The 27766-nt window shown below is 30.2% G+C and overlaps 1 protein-coding gene across 1 annotated transcript; it reads left to right on the top strand.

Moving 5' to 3' along the window:
- The first annotated feature begins 141 nt into the window (after positions 1-141).
- Positions 142-27766, top strand: LOC142328011 (methylthioribulose-1-phosphate dehydratase). Its single transcript, XM_075371447.1, has 6 exons — positions 142-299; positions 6040-6152; positions 11601-11761; positions 15190-15296; positions 20340-20542; positions 27506-27766. The coding sequence occupies exons 1-6, from the start codon at positions 297-299 to the stop codon at positions 27639-27641; spliced, it is 723 nt and encodes a 240-aa protein (XP_075227562.1). The 5' UTR covers positions 142-296; the 3' UTR covers positions 27642-27766.

The raw sequence follows: 27766 nt of genomic DNA, 5'->3' as shown, positions 1-27766 counted from the left end.
TTTCTTTGTTGAAATTGCTTTTAACAGCCAAATTATTCCATTCATATTATGAGTGACAGATCTTTACGTAGTGTGTGAAAAGAGACTGTTAAAACAAAATCGAGGAGGTTGGTTTGTGGATACATAAGTTCGATTATGCGGTATCGATAACGTCACGTGCATTCAGGTATTAAGTGAAGTACGTTGCCGATAAGGTTATATCTTGAGTGTATGTTTTGTAAAAGATTGGTTCAGTAGATGTGCTTAAATATTTTATGTTAAATTTCATTTGACATTTCATATTGAAGTAACTACAAATGGTAAGAAACGATAACAGTTTGTAATAGAAAAATTATTTGTTAGTTTCATTCCCTTTGTATGTTGCACCAGGGAATAAACTAATTTTCTTTTTTTTACAATAAGGAAAAAATCTGATGCTTTCATAATATATCAGTACTTTTCACACTGATTTAAATTTGTTAATAGCCTTTCTGCATCATCTATTATGATTTTTAGTGAATAAATGTGAATAATTATATATATATATATATATATATATATATATATATATATATTCAGGCAAGTGTTATTAATATTAGTGAAAGTTATATAAAAAAGAAATGTCATACTCAACTTATCCAAATGTGATGATTGTTTTCCTAATATGTTTGGCATTTTGAACTTCCTTCACCATCCAACAGCAATTAACAAGTGTTTTTTCACTGCACTGTCCACCATAACTTCCTTTTTTCCATGGCAGTTATATCTTAGTGGAAGTATTCTTTGTGTTCATTACTGATAGGACTAAGATTTTCCAGGAAGAAATTCAAGAAATGATTTTGAGGACATATTATACTCCATATCTTTGTATGACTAACATTTCACCCAAAATCTCACTTTAGTTTGGGGCCTTATGATTTCCTTAAACATTTTTCACAGAACCTTTGAATGAACCCCCGCAGATTTTTCAACTTGGTTTAATAGGTCTTCCAATTTTACACCTTATGTCAAAATTCTAATGTAGGGGCCCACAAATATACCTTCCTGGATTTAAACATTATTAACACCAAAAAGGGTTTCCTTCAAATAGTGTTATAGTGTTGAAACCCAACACTATATTTTTATCCATTACCTTAAAAAAGATTTGATGAACTAATTTTATATGAAGTGGAGGTAAAAGAATCATGTTAAAATTGATTAGTGAGGGTTGTATAAGTCAAGCACCTGGAGTTAAGGAATTTCATTAAGCTACTGCTGCTCACTTGCACAAGAAATAATAAAATTTTACATAGCCAAGGTGCAAACCCTTTAACAACACTGCAATTTTTAATTTGCACCATATAGTCCAACAATACTTGTCATACTACATTTTTTCGACAGGGTTTTAATATTTTTGTGTGTTTCCTTCATGCTATTGCATAAACTAATGACGAGAAGGGAATGTTTTCTCATTATGCAAAAGGACTCCTTTCAGATTAGTTTTCAATGAATCTGTGAATAGTTACCAATCTGTTGTTTTATTTGTATGATCAAGTATATCCATTACTATGCAAATATTATTGCAGTACACTAAATCACTTTCTTCAGAGTAGAAATCATGAAGATTATTACTGAAAAATATGATTTTCATAAGTACAAATCATCGCTTTCTGCGGTTATGATGAAGCATACTTTAATGTCCTTTTGGCAGTCCTTAAGCATAGAACCCAAAAGCCGAACCCCCTTTTTTGGACAATTTCAAATGCTGAACAAGATCATTTAATCACCTTGAGTTATCAGATGATGTTCACAGGAAGAAGCATCACAAGAAGCAAAGTAGGATCACTTTTTTATCATTTTGAACTGTAGAAGCTGTGTCTTCTTTCATTTTTATGGTTAGATGTATTGGAGTATGTGGTACAGTTTAGTAAATCCTCATTGTGAGGTACTAGTCTCATAGCACGTGGTCAATTTTGATTCTTTACTATGTATTTGGATTTACGACTTATTACTTTTATTTTTGAAATACAAAAGTAACATCAATCTGATGAATGATTTTGTGATTAGTGCCATTGTGAGGTTATGGTAAAGATCTATGCCAAGAAGCCTTAGATATTTCATGTTCCAAGTCTATCAGATGTTTAACACAGATTGAAAAGCAGATATGAGGAGCACAGTTTGTATTTTGTCCCTTCCATTTTAAAGCTTAAATATACTTCATAAAATTGTTTTAATTAGTGGAGTCAGACTTAATTTTTAACCTTTAAATGTCAAATCCCCCACCACTGAAATATAGAAATACTGGAATGGGCACTGCCTATGTCCAACGTGAGCGGAAAACGAACGTGAGACAGATAGATTTAGAGGTGTAGTTTTCATTGTCGCACAGTGCAGCGCATGCGCATTGTACCTAACGTACCGTCCCTTCAGAAAGTGATTACATAAAACTTAATTGTATTGTTCACGATTTTAATAATTTTTATTTTTACAGTGAATGAAACATTTACACAACACAATGAAAATAAACTTCAACAAATTATTCAAATTCCCTCAAACAGTTTTTCTTATGTATGAAGAAAATACTAAAACGTAATATATCTTAATAAATATTTTTGAGTAAAAAAACATTTTTCTATCATATCAAATTGGGCTTTATTGTTTTTCTTTTACATATAATATGAATGTAAAAAATAACAACCAAACAAGATCAATGAGTGAGTGTGGCCAGAACAACCTATTAGACGTTGATCGTGGTACAGTAGTGGCATAGATCAAGACTAATATTTTGGGTTTGTGGTTTCGATTCTTAACTGAGATTCCTATTTTTTTTGTTTTAGGTTTTCTTTTTATTTAATAATTAAAATTGATCACAACAGTTACGTAAAGCCGAATTTAAGAAGTCAGTTTAGTTTTCTTCATTCTGTAAATCGTGGAAAATTATGTCAGCCATCTGAAGTTATTATGCGAAATTATTAAGTTTTGTGAAAGAACTTTTAAATCTGAAAAGACTATAGGGTTTTATGGAAAAATCAACTTTAAAGAGAGAATCACTAAATTATCAATGCAGCGGTTCATACCAAAAATATCTGAAAAATTTCATCCATTACATCCAGTAACTGAAACCATTAATGATTGCGAAGAAAGACACGAAGTGAAGCTCATTAAGTACCTATCCGCAAAGTATACAAAAATTCGTTTGCACGCATACTCTGAGTTCAAAACCTTAGAATACTCAGGAAAAAAATTATACATTGCGGCAAAACTATACTAAATTAATTTTATTTAACAACGTCTAACTTTTGCTACCGAAGGACTACAGCTTTTCAATTCGAAATAGAAAATTTTCTGCAATAAGACAGTATTTGTAATTTTTTCAAAAGCGTGAAAATAAAAACTTAATAAAAACTACTAATAAAGTTTAAGATTTATAAATATAAGTACGCAATATTATGTAGATAATGAAAAGCCATATTTTATGTATAATAAATGCGAAAATAAAACTTTCGATTTTGTATAGTGTATAAATATAATTAATGATGCAAAACTATTTCAAAATATTTTATTCCAAAGATATTTTTTTATATAATATGTATATGAATTTTACTGGTTTGTATATTTCCTAGTTTATAAGAAACATGTATTACAATAAAGCAGTGGAATTTTAAATAAATTTTTAATTTTTATTCAGTTATAGTTTAAAAAAATCGTTCCTTTACAAAGTGGCTAAGTTAAAAAAAATTTAACGAAGCTAAGTTAAAAAGTTATCAACTTTTTAACTTTGATTAAAGTTATCCAACCTTGATTCTTTACAAATACTATATTCAGCTTTTTTTTATTTCTGTTAAAATACAAATTATTCAAGAATGTGTGATAAATAAAATAAATATAATGATATTAATATTATGAAAACAAAAACAAAGAGATGCATGGTTTAATTTTCATTATTACAAAGAAAATAAAAAAAAAAGCAAAAAATCACTAGGAATCGATCCCATAGTTCCCAGGTGGCAGTCCAAACCGCTAGCGTTACACTATCATAGCAACATGATTATGTGTATGTAAATACAGCACTTACTCATTGACTCTGTTTGTTTGTTTGTTTATGTTATAAAATAATTGTATTAAAAATAATCGTTATAAACTAATCGTATCAGTCAATAATTTTTATAAAATTTACTCTTAAATCACTATTTATTGGTTGCTTATTTAGAAGTTAATATTAAGTGATAAAATCTCATAATTCTATTTAATTAATAGAAAAATTCCAATGCTTATGAATATTAAATAAATGTTGAGTTAATCATTGTATCATATAAATGTTTTTATAAAAACTTTCTACAATAACTTGAATTATGAAAGATAACTTGTGATTTGTGATGAGAGAAATCATCACAAACTTTTTGAACGGACTGTAGACAAAGAGAGGTATACATCTAAATCAGCTATCTTTGTTGGCATGGATTTCTAACGCTAGTGCCCATTCCAGTATTTCTATATTTCAGTGATCCCCACACACTTTATATACATTTTCCCGTTGATTTACACACTTCCTTGGCATATTTATTCTATGCGTAGGTGTGTACACAGAATGTTTGAGCAATACTGGCATGTTTATGAAGTGTTATTATATGTCTAAGCAGAATACTGTTTGGCTGTGCCACTATGTGTAGTGAATAAATCATTTTACCTGTACAGCCATTGACTTCATAATTGCTAGATTGGGCCTCTATCTCAGTTCAAAATCATTTAAATTATTGTTTTATGTACATTATTTTTACTAAAAAATACCTGGAATTCCAAAAACAGCATTACATAAAAAATGTTATTGTAGAAGAACTGTATCCGATAGAAAAGAGGGAGGGGGTATGTGTGTGTGAATGTATGTGTGCGTGCATGTGTATATATATATATATATATATATATATATCTATATATATATATAAATAGAGAGAGAGAGATGGATGGAAGGGGAATTGTAAGTCTAAAAGTCTATCACAGCTTATTTCTTCTATACATAGAAATATTGCCACTAGGACCAAGCATTATAAACATGTTCCAGTTCACAGAATAAAGTTACTGAGAGATTGACCAAACTGTACAAGGCTGCAAATATCTAATATGGTATCGTTTAGCTTTAAACTAAGAATGTTCTTTCATCTGTTGAGAAAACAATTTAGAAAATTGAGATTGAATTTGAGAGAGAGTATCAGTCCACAGAGTAGTATTCTTGATCATTGTATGAGCTAATTTACACTATGGTGTAAATTTAATGGAGAGTATTAGTCCAGAGATTATTTTTGATCATTGTATGAGCTGCTGTACACTATGGAGTGAATACAATGGGTTTGTAGATGAAGTAGCAAAATGTGATGTTTAATTTGGTAATTGCAAATATTCAAATTTTAATAGTATCTAATGAATCTCATTTTGTATTTATTAAATGCACTTTTTAATTTAAAATTGATATAAATCATCTAGTCTTGGAGGGATTTACTTTTTGCTTTATTATTGACTTTTAATGGATTTAGTGCTGGAATGTTGAGTTATTTAATGGATTTAGTGCTGGAATGTTGAGTTATTTATGTATAATTCAACATGAGATTATACTATAAATATAGTAATTATTACAAGGAAAAGTTATTTCTAGTACCTGTTATGATTCGTCATGTTTTTAATAGCAGTTTGATTTTATAGTATGTAATTTATGTGATGTAAGTATTATTATTATTACTTAACCCCCTCAGTTTCCAGGATGCTTCTTGTTAAAACATTTCAGGTGTTGTGGAACTATTTGGTTTAAAGGGAATACAGTTTATGGACATACCTAATGCCCAGTTAACTGTAGTAATAATAATATCGTTTGTAGTTCTGTCGACAGTGATATACATATTTATAAAATTTTGTAGATTGAATGATTGTATACTATATTACAGATCTGGATTATCCTGATTTTCATTCATTAAAGTAAGTCTTGGACCCATTACATTTGAATATATGAGTAATAGTTTATTATTATATTTATTTATTTTTTTAATTCTTTTTTTTATTTATTGTTCGTGTGTTGTTTTTTATTTTTTTCAGGCTTTGTCTGAGAAAAATGAACATCCAAGGTATTTAATACCTGAATTACTTAAACAATTCTATACAGCAGGATGGGTTACTGGAACTGGTGGTGGTATTAGCATTAAAGATGGGTACGTTTTATATATACATAAAACCTCTCTTATCTGGACATTTTTGTGAATTAAATATTGTCCGCATTTGGGGAGAATTTTCACAAAATGAAAATAAAGATTAAATAATAAAGAAAGTTTAAAAAAATATACACTAAATAAATTAAATGCAGTCCAAGTGAAAAATTAGAAAAACAATTTGATGTTTGTAAAACATGTTTTAGGCTGTGTTAAATAAACAAATAAATATGCAATTTGTAATCTAATTAATCAATTTATTTTACTATTTACCTGATAATAGAGTAATTTTGATACACTGACCTTCTTAGTCACAGTTGGTTTAACTTTTAAGTACACAGTAACTAAATCATTGGTCATTAAATTATGACTTTAGTAAAACTGTATTAGTGGCACATTGAAAATATAACTAAAAAATTGTCAATAATTTTTTAATAACAAACATTTATTAAAAATTGAATTAAATTTTCCTGGTAAAGGCAGGAAAGTTATGCAACTCTGCCTACTGAGGGCTTTGTCCTTGACAGATTGCTATGTAGGAAGAAAATTAAGTGTAACATGAAAGTACGCAAATATAAAAGTAAAAAAATTGCTTTACTCTGAGTAAAATTTGAAATAGGAGACGTATGGTTATCTTATCTCCCCACCCCCTGACTAACTGCAAACCAAAATTGAATGACATCAGTGACTCTATTCAAAAGACATTTTATAGAATTTGATAAAAATAGCTTAATCCATAAAAATTGGTGTAATAAATGAGAGTATAATTAATGATGTTTTTTGCCTCCACCCCTTATGAGTTCGAATAAAACCAAATGTCATCGGAATATTTATTTGCTCTTGGGGACATTAAATTACATGAACAAAAATTTATCTATTCTTGAATAAAATTTTGATATTACCCATAATATTTGTATCTACCTACATTCTAGATCAGTTATGACCAAGATTAAATGAGATCAATGCCCTGTCTACAAGAATATTAAAATTTCATTCAAACTGGTCCATAAAGTGTGAAGATGTCAAGCATAAGAAACATGTCAATATGTATGTAAATATGTCCTGGAATTTTTCAGTGATAAAATTGTATTTTTTGGTTAGAGTTGATCAAGGACCTTGATAGATCATGATCTGCAAAAGCCCCAACATGCAAAATTTTATCCACTTATCCGCTCATGTACTTTATCTTATATAATATACATTATGACTATATAGTTGGGAAAGGAAAAAATACTAAGTGTAATATTTAAAAAAATAATAGTCTTTTCAAATAATTCATAAAAATACTTATTATTCAATAATTTAAATTTTTGACTTATTTTACATAAAATCATTGCCATTTGAAAAAATCAGTCAAACATGTTTGTTTAGAGCATTTTAATTTTAAAATCTTCAGTATGCATTATTAATTAACTATTCATGTTTAAGCCATAAGTATTATTTTTAATATGCAAAAGGTTTTTAATTATAATGCTTATAGCAAATTTTGATATCAAACCGGGATTATCCTTTTCAATTTGATTTCTTCTTTTTGTTCACTTTTGTTTTCAATAACTGATTTGCTTTATACACATCTCAATGATAAAAAAATACTGGGGTAGATGTAACCTTTTTCTGTTATGAAATATTGAATTACTTACACAACCCAAATGTACTAAATGGGATGTTTAGATTAACAAACATGTATTTCAATACTCTTACCTGTTGAATCATTACTGTGTATGCCACCAAGCAGTTTTGTTATAGATTTGGGTATGGTGAACTTTAAAACAGGTTTTATTTCATTTATTATTGCTGTTGGTGAATGATGTGTATTTTATGTTTGTACAATTTTATTTTGAGAGTGACTATTTGTACCCATTACCATAATTTTTGGGCATATGTTTTCACAATTTATCACTTTTTTTGGAATAAATTAAAGTATACTATATTGTGTATCATTTTAAAGAGAAAATTCTGGAAGATATATGCATATTTATACAATGATTACTTCCTGAAATTTTTTTCTTTTCAAACTTTATTAAACACCCCCAAGGAAACCGGCCCTTTCTGTGAAGAAAAACTCAGTTACCTTGGAGTGCTGTGGCAGCAGTTACTGGCCTCCTTATCTAACCTCCTCTAGAGGTTGTGACATCCGGGTCCCCGCAGTCTCATCGGAGCACACCGACTTCTTCTGGACAGCTGACGCACTCCTCCACCAGGGGTTACCCTTCCATTCCATAACCTATCAGCTCCAGACATGCATTGCACATACTTCCTGAAATTTGAGGTATTAGAATGGCACAGATTCATTATACTACAAGTGAGAGTATTTGTATATTTCAAACTGCACTAATGCATTGAATTTTTAACTGTTAAGATCTTAAAATTTATGGTTGCATCTGTGTCTTTTTGCGTAATTTGATAATATTTTAATTCTTTTGTATTTGCTTTTATATTTATATATAGAATGTTTAACTGTTTTCCCAGTTTAAAAGGTGGGACAGTTAATACTAGTGATTCTGTAGGTTCATTTAAAGTAAGCAATTTAAAAACCTACAAAAATTATAAGTAATCAGAACGTTAAATTTCTAAATTTTTGTTGATAGGAGTATCATTTATCTTCCAAAAAACTAAAAGGAAATCTGTTCTATAAAATTATGTGTTGAATAAAACCTTATCTCTGATAAAAAAAATGGGATAAACGTTCTGTACTTGATTCAAAAGTACCAAAGCTAAGTATTTAAGCATTACTTATTCCTGCCTCTTTTAAAAGTACAATTATTTATTTATATTCACTAGATTTGAGATCAGGTGAGTTAAAAAAAAAATTATAAATTAACATATAAAAATTATTTGAATTTATTGAGGACACTGAGGCAAGTAACTCAATTTCTGATAATGCTTTTTCTATAGCTGTTGGGTAGAAAACAGAATTCCCTAGCAGATAGGTCCTTATTAAGACCATCTTCACTACAATATGTCTCAATACCAAGAGTGAAGTAACTGTACAAGACTTCATCTCATTCATTCTATCCACCCATGAATAACTAGTCTAAATTTACAGATCATCCCAGGAATGTAGAATAAGGAAAAGGGATGGATAATGGGTGAAAAAGGATTGATCTATCCAGAGAAGTTGCAAAATGAAACAAGCCCATCCATAAGCAACAGATTATCTGTTGCTGGGAATAACAATTACTGATAAGTAATTGGTTAGCTTTATTAATTATTCTGCCAAAAAGTAGTTTTCTTACAGGCTTTTAATTTCTGTTTGATAACAAGCTTTCTTAGCAAAACCGTAGCCCATCACAGAATGTGAATTGACGTGAAAGTACCTAACTGAAATTTAAACAGTTAAGCAAGATCCCAACTGGAAAGTAATTATAAGTGATAATAATATGCCAAACAAGTAACACATTGTACATTTTAATTTTAATTAATGAAATAAAATGAGAGTATATTAATTTACCAAGGAACCATTTTTTTTCTTTTTACATCAGAGAAGGAGAAATCTCAAACAGATATCATCTGCTCACACAGATGGTAGTGTTGGGCTCTCATCGACTAAAATCCTCTCCTTCTATGACATGGGAAGACTGGACCTGCCATAAGTACAACAAATTCTGGTGGGAATTGCTGGATCACCTGTCAGAAAGAGGGCAGCAAGGAACTCAGTCCCATGGGTATCAACAGAACAAGTACATCTGTCCAAGTCTATCTCAGCCTGGTCTAACCTAACCTAATCTCTTTTTTTTCCTGTTTAGCCTCCGGTAACTACCGTTTAGATAATTCTTCAGAGGATGAATGAGGATGATATGTATGAGTGTAGTAAATGAAGTGTAGTCTTGTACATTCCCAGTTTGACCATTCCTGAGATGTGTGGTTAATTGAAACCCAAACACCAAAGAACACTGGTATCCACGATATAGTATTCATGTCCATGAACCTAACCTAATCTGGTGTAATATAATCTAACTGAAGCAAATGGATGCTCCCCATCTTCGTAGGATGGTCCCAATCCTATTCCTGAGTCCCCTCTCCGCAGTGATGTTCCTCACTGTCTTGGGATTGTATTCCACTTCTTGGTGCTAGTGACCATGACACTGATTATGTTGTTTATGTCTAGTGAGCTTCTTCTTTATTTTTTTTTTATTTTTCTGTTTAGCCTCCAGAACCACTGTAAGGTGTTACTTCAGAGGATGAATAAGGATGATATCTGTAAATGTAAATAAAGTGGTTTTGTACAGTTTCAGGTCGACCATTCCTGAGATGTGTGGTTAATTGAAACCCAACCACCAAAGAATACCTGTGTCCTTGATATAGTATTCAAATCCGTATAAAAATAACTGCCTTTACTAGGATTTGAATCTTAGAACTCTTGACTTTGAAATCAGCTGGTTCTTGTAATGACAAGTTCACTACTAGACCAATCTGGTGTGTCTAGTGAGTCTGTTACCATTGCACATCACATCCTTGGGTTCGTTTATCTACCACACAAGAAAATCACATGCTTGACATCAAGGGTGCTGCAATATGGGCACAAGTCATCTTCGCTGTGCTCCCTGGTGTACAGATATGAACTGAAGCAGCCATGACCCAACAGAAACTGTGTAAGGAAATTCCTCTCCAAATCCCCTTATAACCCATGGTGCATTCAATTAGCCTGTATTCAATCAGCCTGTAAACCGTAGCCCATCACAGAATGTGAATTGACGTGGAAGTACCTAACTGAAATTTAAACAGTTAAGCAAGATCCCAACTGGAAAGTAATTATAAGTGATAATAATATGCCAAACAAGTAACACATATTGTACATTTTAATTTTAATCAATCTTCTCTTGTCACATTCATCCCATCTGGACTGCCACCTATCTAGGAGAACACCGTAAGACAGCAACGTGTCCTCCCCTGGTAACAGTCATTCCTGAACTGCCAGCAAGTTTGTTGGTGACGTACTGGCGATGATAACAAATGCCACCTAAGAGGAAACATTCTGTAGCCTGAGTAGACTCACAGAGACATCATCCTTCTTTGGATTTGTTCTAGGGTCAGTCTGTTACACTGTGTATTCAGTGTTATTAACCAGGCAAGTGCCCTATACAGCAGGATTGAGTTCACAACACTGGAGATACATACCATTTCAAGGATTTTGGCACATTTAGGCTGCTGAGAAGTCTGTTCAGTGTGGCCACTGTCTTCTCGGCTTTAGTTGTGGTTTCGATCATATGTCTCTTATAGGAATGCCTCCCATCCAGCCATATTCCAAGGTACTTCAGTGAAGTACGGGGAAGCATTTATTAAGTAATATCTATTTATTTTACTTTGATAAATAATAAATTAGGGTATGTTACTTAAGTTATCGAGCAACCTGCAACGGATTTTAGTTTGTATGACAGCTCTTTTTAAAACTTATTACACATATATTGTTAATATACTACAGCCACTTCTTTTTATCATCTTTATTTATAGGGAAAAAATTTACATAGCTCCATCTGGTGTTCAGAAAGAAAGGATTGAATCAGATGATTTGTTTGTACAAGATCTATTTGGAAATGATTTACAACTTCCTGAACCAGAGAAGAAGCTTAAAAAAAGCCAGTGTACACCATTATTTATGTGTGCTTATAGAGGTAATTGTAATTACATATTATTTCTATTATTTATAATAAATAAACATTAAAATCTTAAAAGTATAGTAAAACCCCAGGTCATTACTATGTGTATCATCTTTTGTTATTTATTGTTTTGTGTGTAAATGTGCTTTTTTGTTTGTGAGTATGTATGTGTTTGTATTAGTAGGACTGAGAGACCTGTCTTTATTGATGGGGATCTTAATTATCGTATGTGTTTTGTGTGTATTTTGGTATAGGATGAGAAACAAGAGTTTCCTGACCAGTCCATGCTCAGAACTATCCCAGAAAAACCACAAAAACATTCAGAATTAATAACTTTATTATGATATAGTATATGAATGCCTAGCTAACATACAGACAAGATTTCAGGAAAAAGAGATCAAGGTTATTGAAGTGGAGTGGATATTTAGAGACCATGCAATACAAAATGATATGTATTCATGGCATATAACTGAAAGTATGGATATTAGCTTCATTCAGTGTGGTTTTCTTTTTATTGTAAATTATATTACATGTACATCATTCATACAATGAATTAATTACTCCAGTGCTAAATTGAGCGAGTAGGTTGAATAGAATACCACAAGCAGATCTTGTTTGGTCAAAAGTAAAAACAATGGTCGGAGAAAGCACTGTTGCATTATTATATAGAAGGAAGAAGAAGCCATTTTGCAGATTCAGGTTGGTGCATTAATTCAAGTCATTTGCATCATTGTTTCTTTATAAAATTTACTGTTTAGTTTGATTCTAGCAAAAATACACGATGAATGATACCTTTGGGATAAAAAAAATGTTATCATTATTTTTACTCATGATTTTTAATTTCATTTTCTTAGCTTTTGATTTCTCTAGACTTAACCAAGATGTACTTGGATATTTTGTTGTTGGATTGTTCATGAAACACCAACTTTCATCATTCATTTGGTTTTTAAAGATTTTCATTCTTGACGATTAGAATATTATCAAGCCCATTTTCTGTAGCATATGTGACAGTACTTTTATACTGACTTGGTAGCCTTTTTGGCAGTGCATATCCTATCCTTCCCATTTTCCAGTGGTGAAGTTGTTTGGTACTTTAATGGCTTTGGTGTGATGGCTTTATTGTGATTGCACAGTGTAGCTTTGTTCTGTGTGGTTTAGATAGAGTTTTTACTTTTTTTTGTTTTCTCAGTTTTCAAAACTTCTTTTTTCCCCCCATGTCTTGTGAAATTATATTTATTTCTTTTCAGGTTTAATTAAAAAATAACAGTATTATGTAAAAAATAAAATATGAAGTTCACTTAAACATTCTTGTCAGTTTTTTTATTAGAAAAGCCATAATATCAAAAACTTATAATAAATGTTCATTTTTGTACAAGTATGTTTTTTTTATGACTAATTAATATTAAAAATATATTGTAAATCATTTAATTGCTCACAAATTTAATACAGTATGTGCTAAAATAATGAAATTATTAAAAACATGGTGTGACATACAGCAACACTAGTAGTATTATTTGCCACTGTTGAATTTTGTATGATAAGGCCATTTTGGAAATTATGTTAGGTTATTTCAGGTTGAAAAGGGTCTTCGTGTAACTAGTAACAGATAAAAAGTACAAAATTAAAAAAAATATAACTGGTACCAAGGTAAATATTTTCTTTATAGTAGTGGCAATGAAAGTTTAAATGAATTTAGCAAATAGTATACCATTTAATATTTTTGTTTTGGCAGTAACAAATGAAGAACTCCAACTCTTGTTACTCTTTTCTTTTTTAAATTTTATGCACTCCCTCCCTATTAATCTCTTTCATTTGTTCTAATATCTGAACATTTATGTTTTACCAAAAGTTTACGTTAGTTACCTAATTTTTGCATTGGTGATTTTGTGTGATCATCATTCATTTTGTTTTGTGTATCTGATTCCCTGGAATTCTTTCCTGTTTTTAAAGTTAAAGTTACAAAAAAAAAAGGGTTTGACACCCTTTAAAGACATTCAATGGAATGTGAATATTGAGTCGATGCAGTCCTAAAGGAGACTTAACAGATATCATATATCATGGCAGCTGAATTGATGCAAGAGGATATACCTTGAATAAATTACAATTATTAATCAGTTATTTTGTTTTAATTTAATATCATGAAATATTTCTGATTAATTGATAAACTGTTAACATTCCTTCAATTAAATGTGTGTGGCATAAAGTTAAAAAGCTATTCAGATTCACTAGGATGTTTTTACGTTTTTTTTTAGTAAATTATTGCTTTTATACTTTTCACTTTCATGTTTTTTACTTCCTTGTATGTAGTAAAGGAAGTATTGTGATTGTGAAAAATTTGAGATTTCAACGGAAATATCCATTTTGACCATCCTTGAATCCATTTTGACTACTTTTGGCATGATGTCTGTAATTATGTATTTATTTTGCATAACTCAAAAACAATTAGCCGTAGTAAGTTGAAATTCTGGATTTAGGACTGTAGTAACATCTAGTTGTGCACCTCCCCTTTTGATTGCAATTGACTGAGCCAAAAGTGTCTAAAAAAGCCCAAAATCCAAAAAGTTTGGATTTTTTGTTTTTCTTAACTACATTAATAAGCCCTCATTGACAGCTTTTCAATGATATCATAAGTGATGCTTATTTTCTTTGGTTCCAGAGTTACAGCCAAATAAAATTTTAATTAATGAAATGTTTGGATCTTAAAGGGAAAGGCACATCGGTTTGAAGCAGACTTCATCTCTTTCTGTTTTTTTTTAATTTAAATGTATTAATATATTAATAATTAACCTGTGATTGTAAAAAAAAAATTACAATAAATAATTATACAATAATAACAATAAAAAAATATATATGCCTGATACTATAGATTAATTGCAAGAAATCTTATCTTTTAGTTCATTACTCCTCTGCTATTGTCAGACAATGTTCTCCCTAAGTCAGAGTTGATCACCATTTCGTTTATTTGTTTCTTGTTGCCAATCATTTAATCGATTTTTGGTTTGATATAATTCTTATAATCTTAATTTGGGTACACGTTCTCTAGTTTTCAAATTTTCTTTCTCTTTATATTCATCATCCTCGTTTTATTTTTTCCTTGGTCTTAACGTTTTCTTCCTCTTTATATTTATCATCTTCTCTTAATCTTTTTATTCTTTCTTTGTTTGCAAAATTTTCTTCCTTTTTCAGTTTTTTTTGTAACTTTTTTATATTGATTTATTAATAATTATTAACCTCCGACTGTAAAAAAAATTACAATAAATAGTAATTCAATAATAACAATAAAAAAAAAATCAGGAGTTATTAGTGAAATAAAATTTTATGTACTTTTAAAAAATGTGTATATGTAATTTAATTAGGCATACAAGGAAGTCATGTGGTATTCACATCAGGCTTTGTTTTTAATATTAATTTGTAAAGTTATTGTTTTATATATATGTTCATAGAAAGGAATGCAGGAGCTGTAATACATACTCATTCTCAAGCAGCACTTATGGTTACATTATTATATCCAGGAAAGGAATTTAGAGTTACTCATTTGGAAATGATTAAGGTTAGCTTCTATTGCTTTTGTTGTACAAAATTATTGTATTTGAAGTTATGAATTTTTAAAAAATTTATGTGATGTTTAATTTTTTTTGTACTTCTGTTTTATTAATGAAATGAGTTATGATAAGCTGAAAAAACCAAAATCTATAAAAACAGCTGATTTTATAATTGAATCTGATTTTTATGTTCATATATTTAAAACGACATTGATTTTTTAATAGCTGTAAAGACTTTACAGCGCATTGATTTCTAAAGGAATTGTTATCACTCCTGTAGCATGGTTTTTGAATTTACACAGTTTATAGATTGTAATTTTTCTTTTGTATTTCTATTAGCGTGATGCAAATTTTATTTAACAGAGTACAAACAATGCCGGACAGTAGCTTTTTTTAGCAAGGTAAACAAAAAAATTGCTTTTTTGTTTAACAAGGTCAAATAAAAAAGCACATGTAACATATAGTTGCTTCTTGAAGACTTGTGCAAGACCTATTGTGAACAAAATAGTCTTAGCATGAAATGCTGATTTTAGGTAATATTCCTGACCATTATCCTCTGATAAATAACTTGTGAGAAGGTGTAAAAAATATGTTTTTTGCTGATTTTAGGTAATATTCCTGACCATTATCCTCTGATAAATAACTTGTGAGAAGGTGTAAAAAATATGTTTTTGTTTCCTGACAACAACCATTTTAATCTATGGACCTTTATTGTTATTACCCCATTTTAAATGTAATCATCTAAAAACCACTTTTGAAAAAACAAATCAAGATATTATGAGTAATTACCTAATGTCAGTAATTGATAATTGAGAACTCTATTATTGAACGTAGAAAATAAGATTGAACATTGAAAATGCAATTGAAAGTATTTGAATCATTGAGAGAAAGTGACATGTGAGAGCTGAGTGTAAAAACCTTTTGTTTCATTGTGCAAATAATTGAGTTGTTTTACTTTTAAACAATTATTCAGTATTGGGTATGAAAGAAGGATTTAGTGATGTAGACTCAGTAAATGTGCAGGAATCATTGAATTTACATTGTGAAGAATAGTGATCTCATTGACACCAATCAACAATGTGTATATGAGTACAATGATGAACTTATTGATATAAAAAGTGCTCCTAAATGAAAAATAAATTTATAATGATTTCAAAAAAATTTGTGCTGTTGAAAAAATGAAGTTACAGTTTATCTACATACTGATCAAAATCTAAAAAAAAAATATTAATGAGTGAAATGAATAATAATGTATTGATCCTTTAAAAATATATTAAGAATAGAGAAACAGAAATATTCTACATAAGGTTTTTTGTTAAAAAATATATTAATTTTGTTTATACAATAAAAAAAATTCAGAATTTTAACTTTTTTTGTTTCCTTTTAATTTTATGGTACTAGTTAAATAGAAATACATATAGAATCAAATTAAAATATATATTTGTAGTTATAGTAATATTACAATTAGTTGAAAGTAAATTGTGAAAAGTGAGTGGATAAATTTCTAAATAATAGATGAATAGAGTTGATACATTTAATACACATTTTTATATTTAAAACTTTACAGAAATTAATTCAATGTCACTAAATGGTTCTGGCTTAAGGCAGGCCCTTTGCACATGTCTGTCTCTATTTTCTTCTTAGATCTCTTTGGTTATCTGTCTACAGTTAACCAAATAAATTAAATTTGTACGATATCAACAAAGGATTAAAAAACCAAGAACCAACCTTTATTTTGGAGGCCAGTACACAATATCATGAAGTGTTCTTTTGAATGAATTACTGCCCTCTTGTCAGCGACACCACATAATCTCTCAGAAGTATGAGTCAGTCCATGAGAATTGTCCAATGTGTGTTGTAATAGACTTTGTTACAGTTTTTTAGCAGACTCCATGTGCTTTCTATTGTTTGAGTTTGCGTTCCTGTTTCAGGATTAACAAAACTGTAGTTATGTATTGTTGTTTTATGTTCATAAACCATATTTTACAATATTGATTGTAGGCTTTCCAATTGTTCAGTATTATTGTGTAAAGTAAAATAAATTTCCAAGCAATAGATAATAATTTCTCATCTGAGCTATTATCAACAGCCACCAAATACTATTTCTACTTTCTCTACAAAAGCTGCCAAAAACCCACTATCCAGGAAGATAGTCAACAATGATCTTTTCTATGGGAAAACACTTATCAATTTCTGCTACTGTATTGCTGGGGCTGCATATTTAAACTGAATTTTTCAAGTCATCAGCTGTCACATCATGTGTGTAATTCCAATTTACTATTTTGTAGGTGCATTATTTAAAATTCCTTTTCACAAAGTTTTATGGTGATTGATTTGTGACACTTATACAGTATAGCAATTTTGACCTTGATAGACCTGATAGATATGTGCTCTGTCATAATTGTTTATATTCACAGCACTTTGCTTTCATACATCTCCATCGCTGATGATTATGCCAGTTGCAATACCATTACTATATTTTCACATGTTATGTAAAACACAATGCTCTTAAAAAATTTGATTGCATTTTCTTCAGTTTTAATACCTTCAACCTTTCATGAAATTCATGTTAACAACTCGTTTGCCTAGATAACACATCGCAGTTGTCTACGCTGCATAAACCAAGTTGTGAAAAGTTTATTTTCTTTGCTTTATTCAAGTTACAAAAACAGGTTGATTACAGTATTTTGAATTGTTGATTCTAATTTCCTTTGCATTCGTATAGAGAGCCAGAGTTGGGAACTGGATATACTGAAACTTTAGTTTATATTTTATTTCATAGTATAGATCTTATTCTATCTGGTTAAAATTAAAGTAAAGGGTGTACAGTAGACTACAGTTCTGTTTATAGATTGGTGTCCTGAAACTTATATTCTATAAGGCCTGTTACAAATGTTTAAAGGCCCTTTAAAATTGATTTTGCTGACCTTTTATTATACAGTATTACAATCAGCTGAACATTGTAGTAACAAATTGATGTGGTTAATGATTTATTTAGGTACTAGCAGACCCAGCAATGCTTTGCTATTGTTAGATTTGAGTATATATATATATATATATATATTAATTGAACACAATTGAAAGTTTGATAAAACATTAACAAGATAAACATTACTGAACTTCACAAAATTTAACCTTTTCCTGTTACCCTTTTCCCCCATTCCTTTCCTGCTTTCATTTTCCACCTTTCCCCATTTTCATTTTACAGTATTCCTTTCCCTTTCCCCCTTTCCCTCTCCTTCATCCATTTCTCTTTTCATTAATCTTTCCCCCGTCCGCTTCCCCAATATCGTTTTCTTTTTCTCCTTTCCCCCTTTAAATTTCCTGTTTTTTTTTCTTTTTCCCCATTTCCCCCTTTTCTTTTTCCATTTTCCCCCTTACCTTTTACTTTTTGATTTGTCCCTTTTCCGACATTTCCCTTTTCTGATATTTCTCTTTCTCCCTTTTTCTGTGCGTAAATCGGTCCAGTAGCTTTTTGGACTATAGCGGACACACGTATCGGAAACATTGAAATAGAATCATAAAATATTTAGTATAGCATATGTTGCTTTTATATTCAATAGCTAACGCTGTTTTTAAAAAAAACATGTTTTACCTGTCACAGGTGTGACATCTTAGATATATAAAAACATGTACATGTTTGAATGCAATGTTGTATCAACATTTTAAAGTGATCGGTGAAGAACTTTGGGAGATTTAAGATTTTGAACAAGCAAACATTTACATTTTTATTTATTTAGATTACTCAAACTGTTTATTTTCTAAGTTTTCCTCGTTATAATGTGTTAAGTTGGTTTAGTACAATATAAATTTTAATTTAACAAGTCTAAACAATTAGTACATGGACATGTTATGTCTTTTGGGTACTTATGAGTTAATATGAATGATTACAGAAGATTTTGGTAATCCTGATTGAATAAGGATATTTATTTGCTTTGTAGCCATCAGTCATATAGTGGAGTAGATAATTATGAAAAAGGCAGGTTTCAGTGATGTCATCTTAAGACATTTTCATTTCTAAGGGACTTTTAAGAACTTTTCAAATGATGTTTGTTTCTCTGGACAAAATCAGTTTATATCATAACACTTGTGTCAAATTTGAACGTTTTTCAACTTAAGATTGTTGTATGGGATTCCTTAACTTGAACATACCAGAACTGAAGCCTCCAAAGGATTGGCCTATAAAAAGATGAAAATAAATATTCCTGTGTAATTTAACTTATTCATATCAAAAATTTTTTTTGGAATTTAGTATCAGTTTCAGACATACTTAAGATCCTACATCCAAAGATGAATGGTTATTGGGAAATACACTGGTTGGAGGATTCACTCTGATTTTCCAGTATCTAAATAAAATATTTTTTGTTTATTTTTTAAACAGCATTATTACTCTTCTTTATAGATTGATTTTAGGTGTAATCTGCAATTTCGTCAAATATTTGAACTGAAACTAGCTATGTTTTTGTAGTTTCTGACAGTGTTTTTATTCTAAGATTATCAGTATAATTTTTATCAGTTTATAATATTTTCATCGATGGAGTAAGAGGTATCAACACACACATTAAACAAAAAAAAAAATGTATAGCAGTAGTCAAATAATTGACCAAAAATTCAGTTTTGTGATTTTCAATGGAAAGTTTTTTTAGGGATCCCTGATCATAAATATGTTTTATAATCTGAATTTTGTTTTGAAAAGCTCATTAAAAATGGAAGCGAAATCCATGATCATCTGGTTAAATTTGAGTTATATTTTTCTGTAGTGGATACGTATATTTCAGTAGATATTATTGTTTGATTTAGAGTTGCATTCTTTATTCCAGAACTTAAAAACATGAGTTGAAAGCATTATACAAATTGCTTCATTAAACCAGTTCTACTTTAAATGTATAATTGAAAATGTTCAGTAACATTTTGTGTAATCTTCAGTAACTAATAATAAAAACTACATAGTATTATGAATTGTGGCATAATGTATGTGCAAGAAAGTACAATATATACTGTATCCTAATCCATTTACTTTACATTGTATTTATTAGTTCATTTTGTTTTAGGGTATCAAAAATCAAGAACTAGGTAGGAATTATAATTATGATGAGGAATTAGTTGTTCCAATAATTGAAAATACACCAAGAGAAGAAGATTTAAAAGATAGAATGGCACAAGTAATTGCTGAATATCCTCAAACTTGTGCAGTCTTAGTTAGAAGACATGGTGTTTATGTTTGGGGAGATGACTGGAAACAAGCTAAAACTATGTAAGGTTCATTTTTAGTTTAATTAATTAATTAATATTTATTTACTTATTACTTTGACAATCCATTTTAACTTGTATGTTTACTTGATATTATTCACTTCAGAAGGCAAGCCATTTATTTTAAAATTATATGTTTTTTAAACGTAGATTTATAGCTATAAATCTACGTTTAATTATAATTTCATATATTTTTCTTTTTTTTTATTGAAGTGCAAAAAAAATAATTCTCCTTAGTTATAGAATTAACTGAATAAAAGTAAGTATTTACTGGCTGGAAACTATACAAGATCTGAGTTTGATCTATACTTGCAACCAATGGGGAATAATCTATTTCGTTTTTCATAAATATTTATTAATTTTTTTATCTACCTAATTAAGTTATTTTTGTATTTTATTTTTTATTGTTATGTGAAAATACTTTAAATATAAAAATTTATATCAGGATATATATTATTACATAAGCACAGTCTGATATTATACAACAATAACAAAATAAAGAAAATAATCTCCAGTTTTTATCTATTTTTAAAAGTTTTTTTTTATTATTTTGTCTATTCCTAATGTGTATGTACCAGTCTGCTCAGCTCATGAACAATAAGCAACTTTGTGGTCCAGTAAGGTGAGGATGATATGTATCACATGTAAGTGAGGTATAGTCTTGTGTAGACAGCTGACCAGTCCTGAGAGATAAGTAGTTAATTGAATCCTAACTGCCAAAATACACCTATATCCACTGCATCTAATATTCAAATCTGTATAAAAGTAATTTGCTTTTACTAGGATTTGAGCCTCAGAAACTTAGATTTTGAAAAGCAAAGCTGTTAAACAATAGATTTGTGATGATGATTTTACTACTACACCATCTATGTGAAAATGCAGTTTTCTATGTTTATATGTTCTACCACTGAATCGATGGGAAAATCTTATATAATCAGAATTTCCCATATAAATTAAAAAAGAATCATTGAATTTGGCTCATTTGCTGAACTTACTTTAAAAGAGATATACATAAATATTATTTTTATAAAATCGATCCTTTCGGGAATCATATTCCTCTGCACTACACAAATTATATTAATCTGATCAACTCAAGTACAGAATTAATAAAATAAAGTAAAATAGGATGACACCTACCTTATTCCATAATCCAAGCAAGAGCACTTTTGCAAGTACCCCACATCATCAGTTGGTCTATAATTTTTCAAATCTTTTGTTGTAAATTACACATGAAAATTAAAATTGTACGTTGCAAATTGAAAATTAAAATTGAAATTTAAAATTGTTAAAAGATCCTTTTCCATTAAATTAAAACAGAAATAGAACTAAATTTTTTTTTCTATTCAAAATTTTAAATAGTAAATTGAAAAAAAAAATTGAAGTCATTGATGAAAAAATTAAATTAAAACTCAAAATTACAATAAAATTATAAATAAAAATAAAATAGAAGAACATGTAGACTAGCTAGCCAGTTATGTGAATAACTTTGACCTACTAATATATATATATATATATAAGCCGGTCAGCTGGCTATCCTGTCTAGGCAGGGGGCTCTGCCTGGATCCCCTGAGTTTATTAAATTCATGCTTGTGAGAATAAAAATGATAAATAAAAAAATAAAACCTCTTAAGTTTATAAAAATTATTATTTATAAAATCTTTTAATTTTTTTTTTTTAATTTTATGTTTTTTAGTTAAGTAACTGGAAGCAGGTGCAGCCAGTTGTACCACACATACAGTAACAATGGGAATGGCTGTGTTGGTTGAGTAGCCATGTTGTGCACTATTGCACCCCTTAAAAAATAAAAATTCAAAAAACCTGAAATGGTTTTTAGATATTTATGTGGAACCCACTGGGTTGGTCTAGTGGGGAATGCGTCTTCCCAAATCAGCTGATTTGGAAGTCGAGAGTTCCAGCGTTCAAGTCCTAGTAAAGCCAGCTATTTTTACACGGACTTGAATACTAGATCGTGGATACCAGTGTTCTTTGGTGGTTGGGTTTCAATTAACCACACATCTCAGGAATGGTCGAACTGAGAATGTACAAGACTACACTTCATTCACACTCATACATATTATCCTCATTCACACTCATACATATTATCCTCATTCATCCTCTGAAGTATTATCTAAACGGTAGTTACTGGAGGCTAAACAGGAAAAAAGATAAAAGATATTTATGTAAAAAGTTATATGCAAGCCCAAATGAGTGAATATCTCTTTTATTGTAGTTGGAAATGGGACAAATTTGCAATCGTTCTTCAAAAGTTTTTATATCATTCTTCACCTCTTTCAAGGTCGAATTTTGAAAAATGTAGAAATTGAATTTTAGATATTCACTTGAAAATTACACACACCAAAAATCAAGTTGATATTTTTATTTGTTACAGAGAAATTAAAAATAAGTAAAATTTATTATTACCCCATCTTTAAACTTGGAATATCATAAAATCCTTTCTTTTTGTGCTTTTTCGCCATAAAAAGAACATGTATACAAATTTTTGTTAATTTATTTTCAGTAACTTTTGTTGGGTGTTGGTTATGAATTGCTCATGTCATGTTCTTTTATATACATACTAGTGTTCCCTGTCACAGCTTTGTCCACAACATCAATGTGGCTTCACCCACAATATCTTTTTAACATTGGAGTGGTCGCACAGATTACTATAGTAACCCAAGCATTTTGTTTTAGTCACCATGAGAAGTTGGCAGTACATATGACCTTAAGCGGTCATCTACCTTTCCATCACTACCCCACCGGATGAGTCAGTACAGTTTCAGCATTCTTGCTGACATAGTGTATTGATTGTTTTTGTTTGCCCTTGGATTACTATAGTACTTCGCATGACCGAAGTATAATGACATTTCGTTATTACATGTGTAATAACCAAATCTCGGTTTTAGAAATCAGTTATTTTCAATTTTCCATTATTTTTGTATAAATAGTGTTATACTTGTATTGGAAATGTCAGAATGTGATCAGGAACATATATGGCAGTGGTTAGAAAAGGCCAGGAGTGACAGTGAAAGTGTAATTGGTGTAGAAGATCCAGATGATTATGAGGAAAGGGGCATGACAATAAACAGTGGGTGTTACAGTGAGATGCTTACTGCCAAGCTGAAGCCTGCAATTCGAAGCAAACGCTGAGGACTGCTGTTGAAAGATGTTGTGTTGTTGCACGACAATGCCCATCCATATACTGCTGCCCATACTGCTGAAACCTCAACTCAACTCCAGAAACTCAAACTTGAAATACTGGCTCATCCTCCTTATAGACCTGATCTTGCCCCTTCTGACTACCACTTGTTTGGTGTACTCAAAGAGGCATTAAGGGGCTGTTGATTTACCTCGGACAAAACAGTGAAAGAAGCAGTGCATTCCTGGCTCACAGCTCAATCGAAAACCTTCTTTTATGAGGGCATCAGGAAGCTTGTGCAACGATGGACGAAGTGCGTTGAAATGCTAGGGGACTACATTGAAAAATGATTACATGTAAGTTTCCTATTTGTATTGCAATAAAATTTATAACTACATTGCGGATAATAATTGACTTACCCTCATATATATGAGTGAGCATGCTCATGAGGATGACGTACCTGATAGAGAACAATACCGAGCACAGGACAACCCAGCTGTTGTGAGATAAGTGTTTCAAAAAATTTGTGTTAAATTCTGAGAAGTCATTCGAGTCTACTGATTACTTGACCATAGAGAAACAGCTTGTAACTTTCCAAGGCAGTATTCATTTTGGCAGTACTTGCCAACAAAGCTGGTGAAATTTGGCATAAAGGTTCATGTCCTAGAATCTACATCCAGCTTTTATACCACTAAAAGCTGGAATACCACTAAAAGTTAGAAGCATATGTGATCAAACAGCCACAGGGTCCTTTCAAACGAGCACTGCGACATAAGATCTTGTATGTTGCCTTGCAAATCCAGTTGTTGGCTCACACAGGAACATAACGGCTGACAATTTCTTTTCCTCAGTTCCTTTGGCTAAGATGGTCTTAGCCAAAGAAAAATTGTTGTTGTATGTAGGATCTTTGAAACAAAACAAGTCAGAAATTCCTGCATGTTAACTGCCTGATAAAGATAGGGAGCTCAAATTAAGCCTTTTGGGTTTCAAAAAATGTGTACTCTTGTGTCATATGTACCAGAGAAGAAAATGGCAGTTTGTACTATATCAACTGTGCATTTTACTAATGCACCACTAGATACAATAATACAAAACATGGTGTCAGTATTTTGGATATAATGTGTAGGCATTACGACATGTCGCATAGGAACTCATAGAAACTCCTGTAGGTGGCTACCGACATTATTTTTTCACATAATCAATATAGCAGGAGTAAATGCTCTAAACCTTTTTAGAGCAAGGAGTTTTAAAAAGGAGACCTTTTTAGGTCAGTTGCAAGGAGTTTCTGCAGGATTTGATTTTTGACTTCTTGAAGCCAGCGGTACACCGACATATAACCGTGGAAATGATACGAAAGATCAAATGCAGAGGTAAACGTTTGCTTGGAATTGAAGAAGCTCTACCAGCTCTACCAAAAACTGTAGGCTAGGGAAGGTGTTCTTTTTTTGTGTTTGAGCTCATAAGAAATCGACCAGGAAGGCGTGCAGCAAGTGCAGTAATTGGGTTTGACCAGATTACCAACAAAGCGTGTGTATCAATTTTTTTCAGAAATAATTCTTTCAAATAAGTTATGAGATATATTTATGACAACAAAGACAATTGTCACTTATTTTATGTTCTAAACATATAATATGTATTTATTATTTTGTGTTCTAAATATGTAATCGATTTGGGAGTTTGCAAGTAAGTTTGTTTTGTAAATGCCATAAGTTTTGGTTTTTAGTAGTAATTATAATATTTTCAACATAAACATCTTAAACTTATTTAAGTTATGACAGCAAAATATTTTTCATCAAAGAATTTTATTTTTATTCTAAATATGTAATAAAATTGTTTGTCACTTTGTGTTCTAAATATGTAATAAACATTATTTTATTTTGTCTTCTAAATATGTAATCTATTTTGGAGTTTTCAAATTTGTTTTGAAAATGCCATAAGTTATATTTTTTAGTAAATTATAATATTTCAACTTAAATATTTTAAACTTGTATAAAAATTATGACAGCAAAGTATCTTTTATCATAAATATGTAATAGTTTTTGTAATTTATTTTATGTTCTAAATATGTAATATGTATTATTTTCTGTTTTAATTATTATTCGGTTTTGGAGTTTACAAGTACAATTGTTTTCTAAACACTAAATTTTTTTTTGCTAATAATAATTGTAATTTTCAATATAAATAGTTGAAAGTTGTATTAAAATTTATGTTTTACTTTGTTTTACACAACCCCAACTCCAATTAAGTTCATTTTAAAAGAATTTAGAACAAAAAAATTCTCATGGATTACAGTAGTACTCTGCATGACCAACTGCACATTACTGAACCGCGCGACCACTGCTGTGTTAAATAGCAAACTTATTATAAGAATTTATATTATAAGATATATGACGTGTGTTCAAAAAGTAATGAGAATTTTTGTTTTTTGGATAGAATTTTATTTATTCATACATTAATGTTATCTGCTTCAAAAAGTCTCCATTAGATATTATACACTTTTGCCAGTGCTTTTTCCAATCCCTGAAACACTTCTGGAACTCGATCTTTGGAATAGTGTTTAGCTCTTTCAGCTATTCGCTTTTAATCTCATGTATGCTTGTAAAATGATGCCCCTTTAAGATTTTCTTTATTTTTTGGAATAGATAAAAGTCACACAGGGACATGTCCGGTGAATATAGCAGCTGGGGGGTGTCATTACACAGTGTTGTTTTTGGCTAAAAATTGACAAACATGCAATGAAGTGTGAGCAGGTGTATTATCGTGGTGCAAAATCCATGAATTGTTTCGCCACAAATCAGGGTATTTTTTTCGGATTGCTTTATGCAAATGATGTTGAACTTGTAGAAAATACTACTTATTGATCGTTTGACCTTGTGGCAAGAACTCATGATGCATTATACCGCTAAAATCTAATAACACTGTGAGAATAACGTTCACATTCGACCGTATGAGTCGAGCTTTTTTCACTCTTGGTGACCTAGAATGCCTCCACTGAGACAATTGAGCCTTAGTTTTGACATCATATCCGTAGACCCATTTTTCATCACCTGTTATGACACGTTTCAGTAGTTCTGCATTGTTGTTGACTTAATTTAGCGCCTCCTGAGCAACTTCCATTCGCTGCTGTTTTTGTTCGAAATTCAACAATTTTGAAACAAATTTTGCTGTCACACGTTTCATACTCAAAACATCCAAAAAAATTTCATGGCATGAGCCAATTGATATCTCAGCTTCATCTCCAACTTCTCTGATTGTGATTCGGCGATCATTCATAATAATTTCATTCACTTTTTCCAAGTTTTCATCGGTTGTTGATGTCCTAGGGTGTCCAGGGTACTTGTCAACTTCAGTGTCTTCACAATCTTCTTGGAAACGCTATATCACTTGTAAATACCTGCTTTACTCATAGCAGACTCACAAAAAGCAATATTTAATATTTTTAAAACATTGCCACACTTAATTCCATTCTTATAGCAAAATTTAATACAAATTCTGTGATCCATGATTTATAAAAATAACAAATCGCCGATTGTACCATTCACATGTTAAACCTTTTGACAGCTGACAACAGACTAAACATTCAATATGGCTAAAAATGTACAGATACTTTTCAGACATATTTATCAATACAATAACGAAAAAATCCCAAGAATCAGACTGATACAACCTGTGAAATTTTCAAATTATAGTTACTTTTTGAACCCACCTCGTATATATTTATGTTAGTCAAATAAAAACTCTTTTTATTTTAAATTTGCTCAAAAACTATTTTAACAGAATATTTTAATTTTATTATTATTTAAATAATTCTCTTTCTTCCTATTGTAACAGGTGTGAATGCTACGATTATTTATTTGAAGTTGTTGTTAAAATGAAACAGTTTGGATTAGATACATTGGCAACACCTGCAATGTATGAATTAAAAATACAAAAAGATATGGCAATTAATGGGGAAAATAAGAAATAAATATTTTAGTGGCTTTCTTATTTTTTTTAAATGTTATATTGTTATTATTTTTATAGCAGTGTTTTTTATGTTGTTATTAAATGATAGAAATGTTTTATTTTTATGAATGTAATAAAAATAATATT

Source organism: Lycorma delicatula, chromosome 7 (assembly GCF_047948215.1).
Source record: "Lycorma delicatula isolate Av1 chromosome 7, ASM4794821v1, whole genome shotgun sequence".
NCBI lineage: Eukaryota > Metazoa > Arthropoda > Insecta > Hemiptera > Fulgoridae > Lycorma > Lycorma delicatula.
This window is presented reverse-complemented; position numbering and strand designations above follow the sequence as displayed.

What these genes read in the sequence shown, in the direction of transcription:
- LOC142328011 (XM_075371447.1), top strand. An exon ending in GGTATTAGCATTAAAGATGG is followed by an intron (nt 6,153 to 11,600) that starts GTACGTTTTATA and finishes CTTTATTTATAG; the next exon opens with GGAAAAAATTTACATAGCTC. An exon ending in ATTTATGTGTGCTTATAGAG is followed by an intron (nt 11,762 to 15,189) that starts GTAATTGTAATT and finishes ATATGTTCATAG; the next exon opens with AAAGGAATGCAGGAGCTGTA.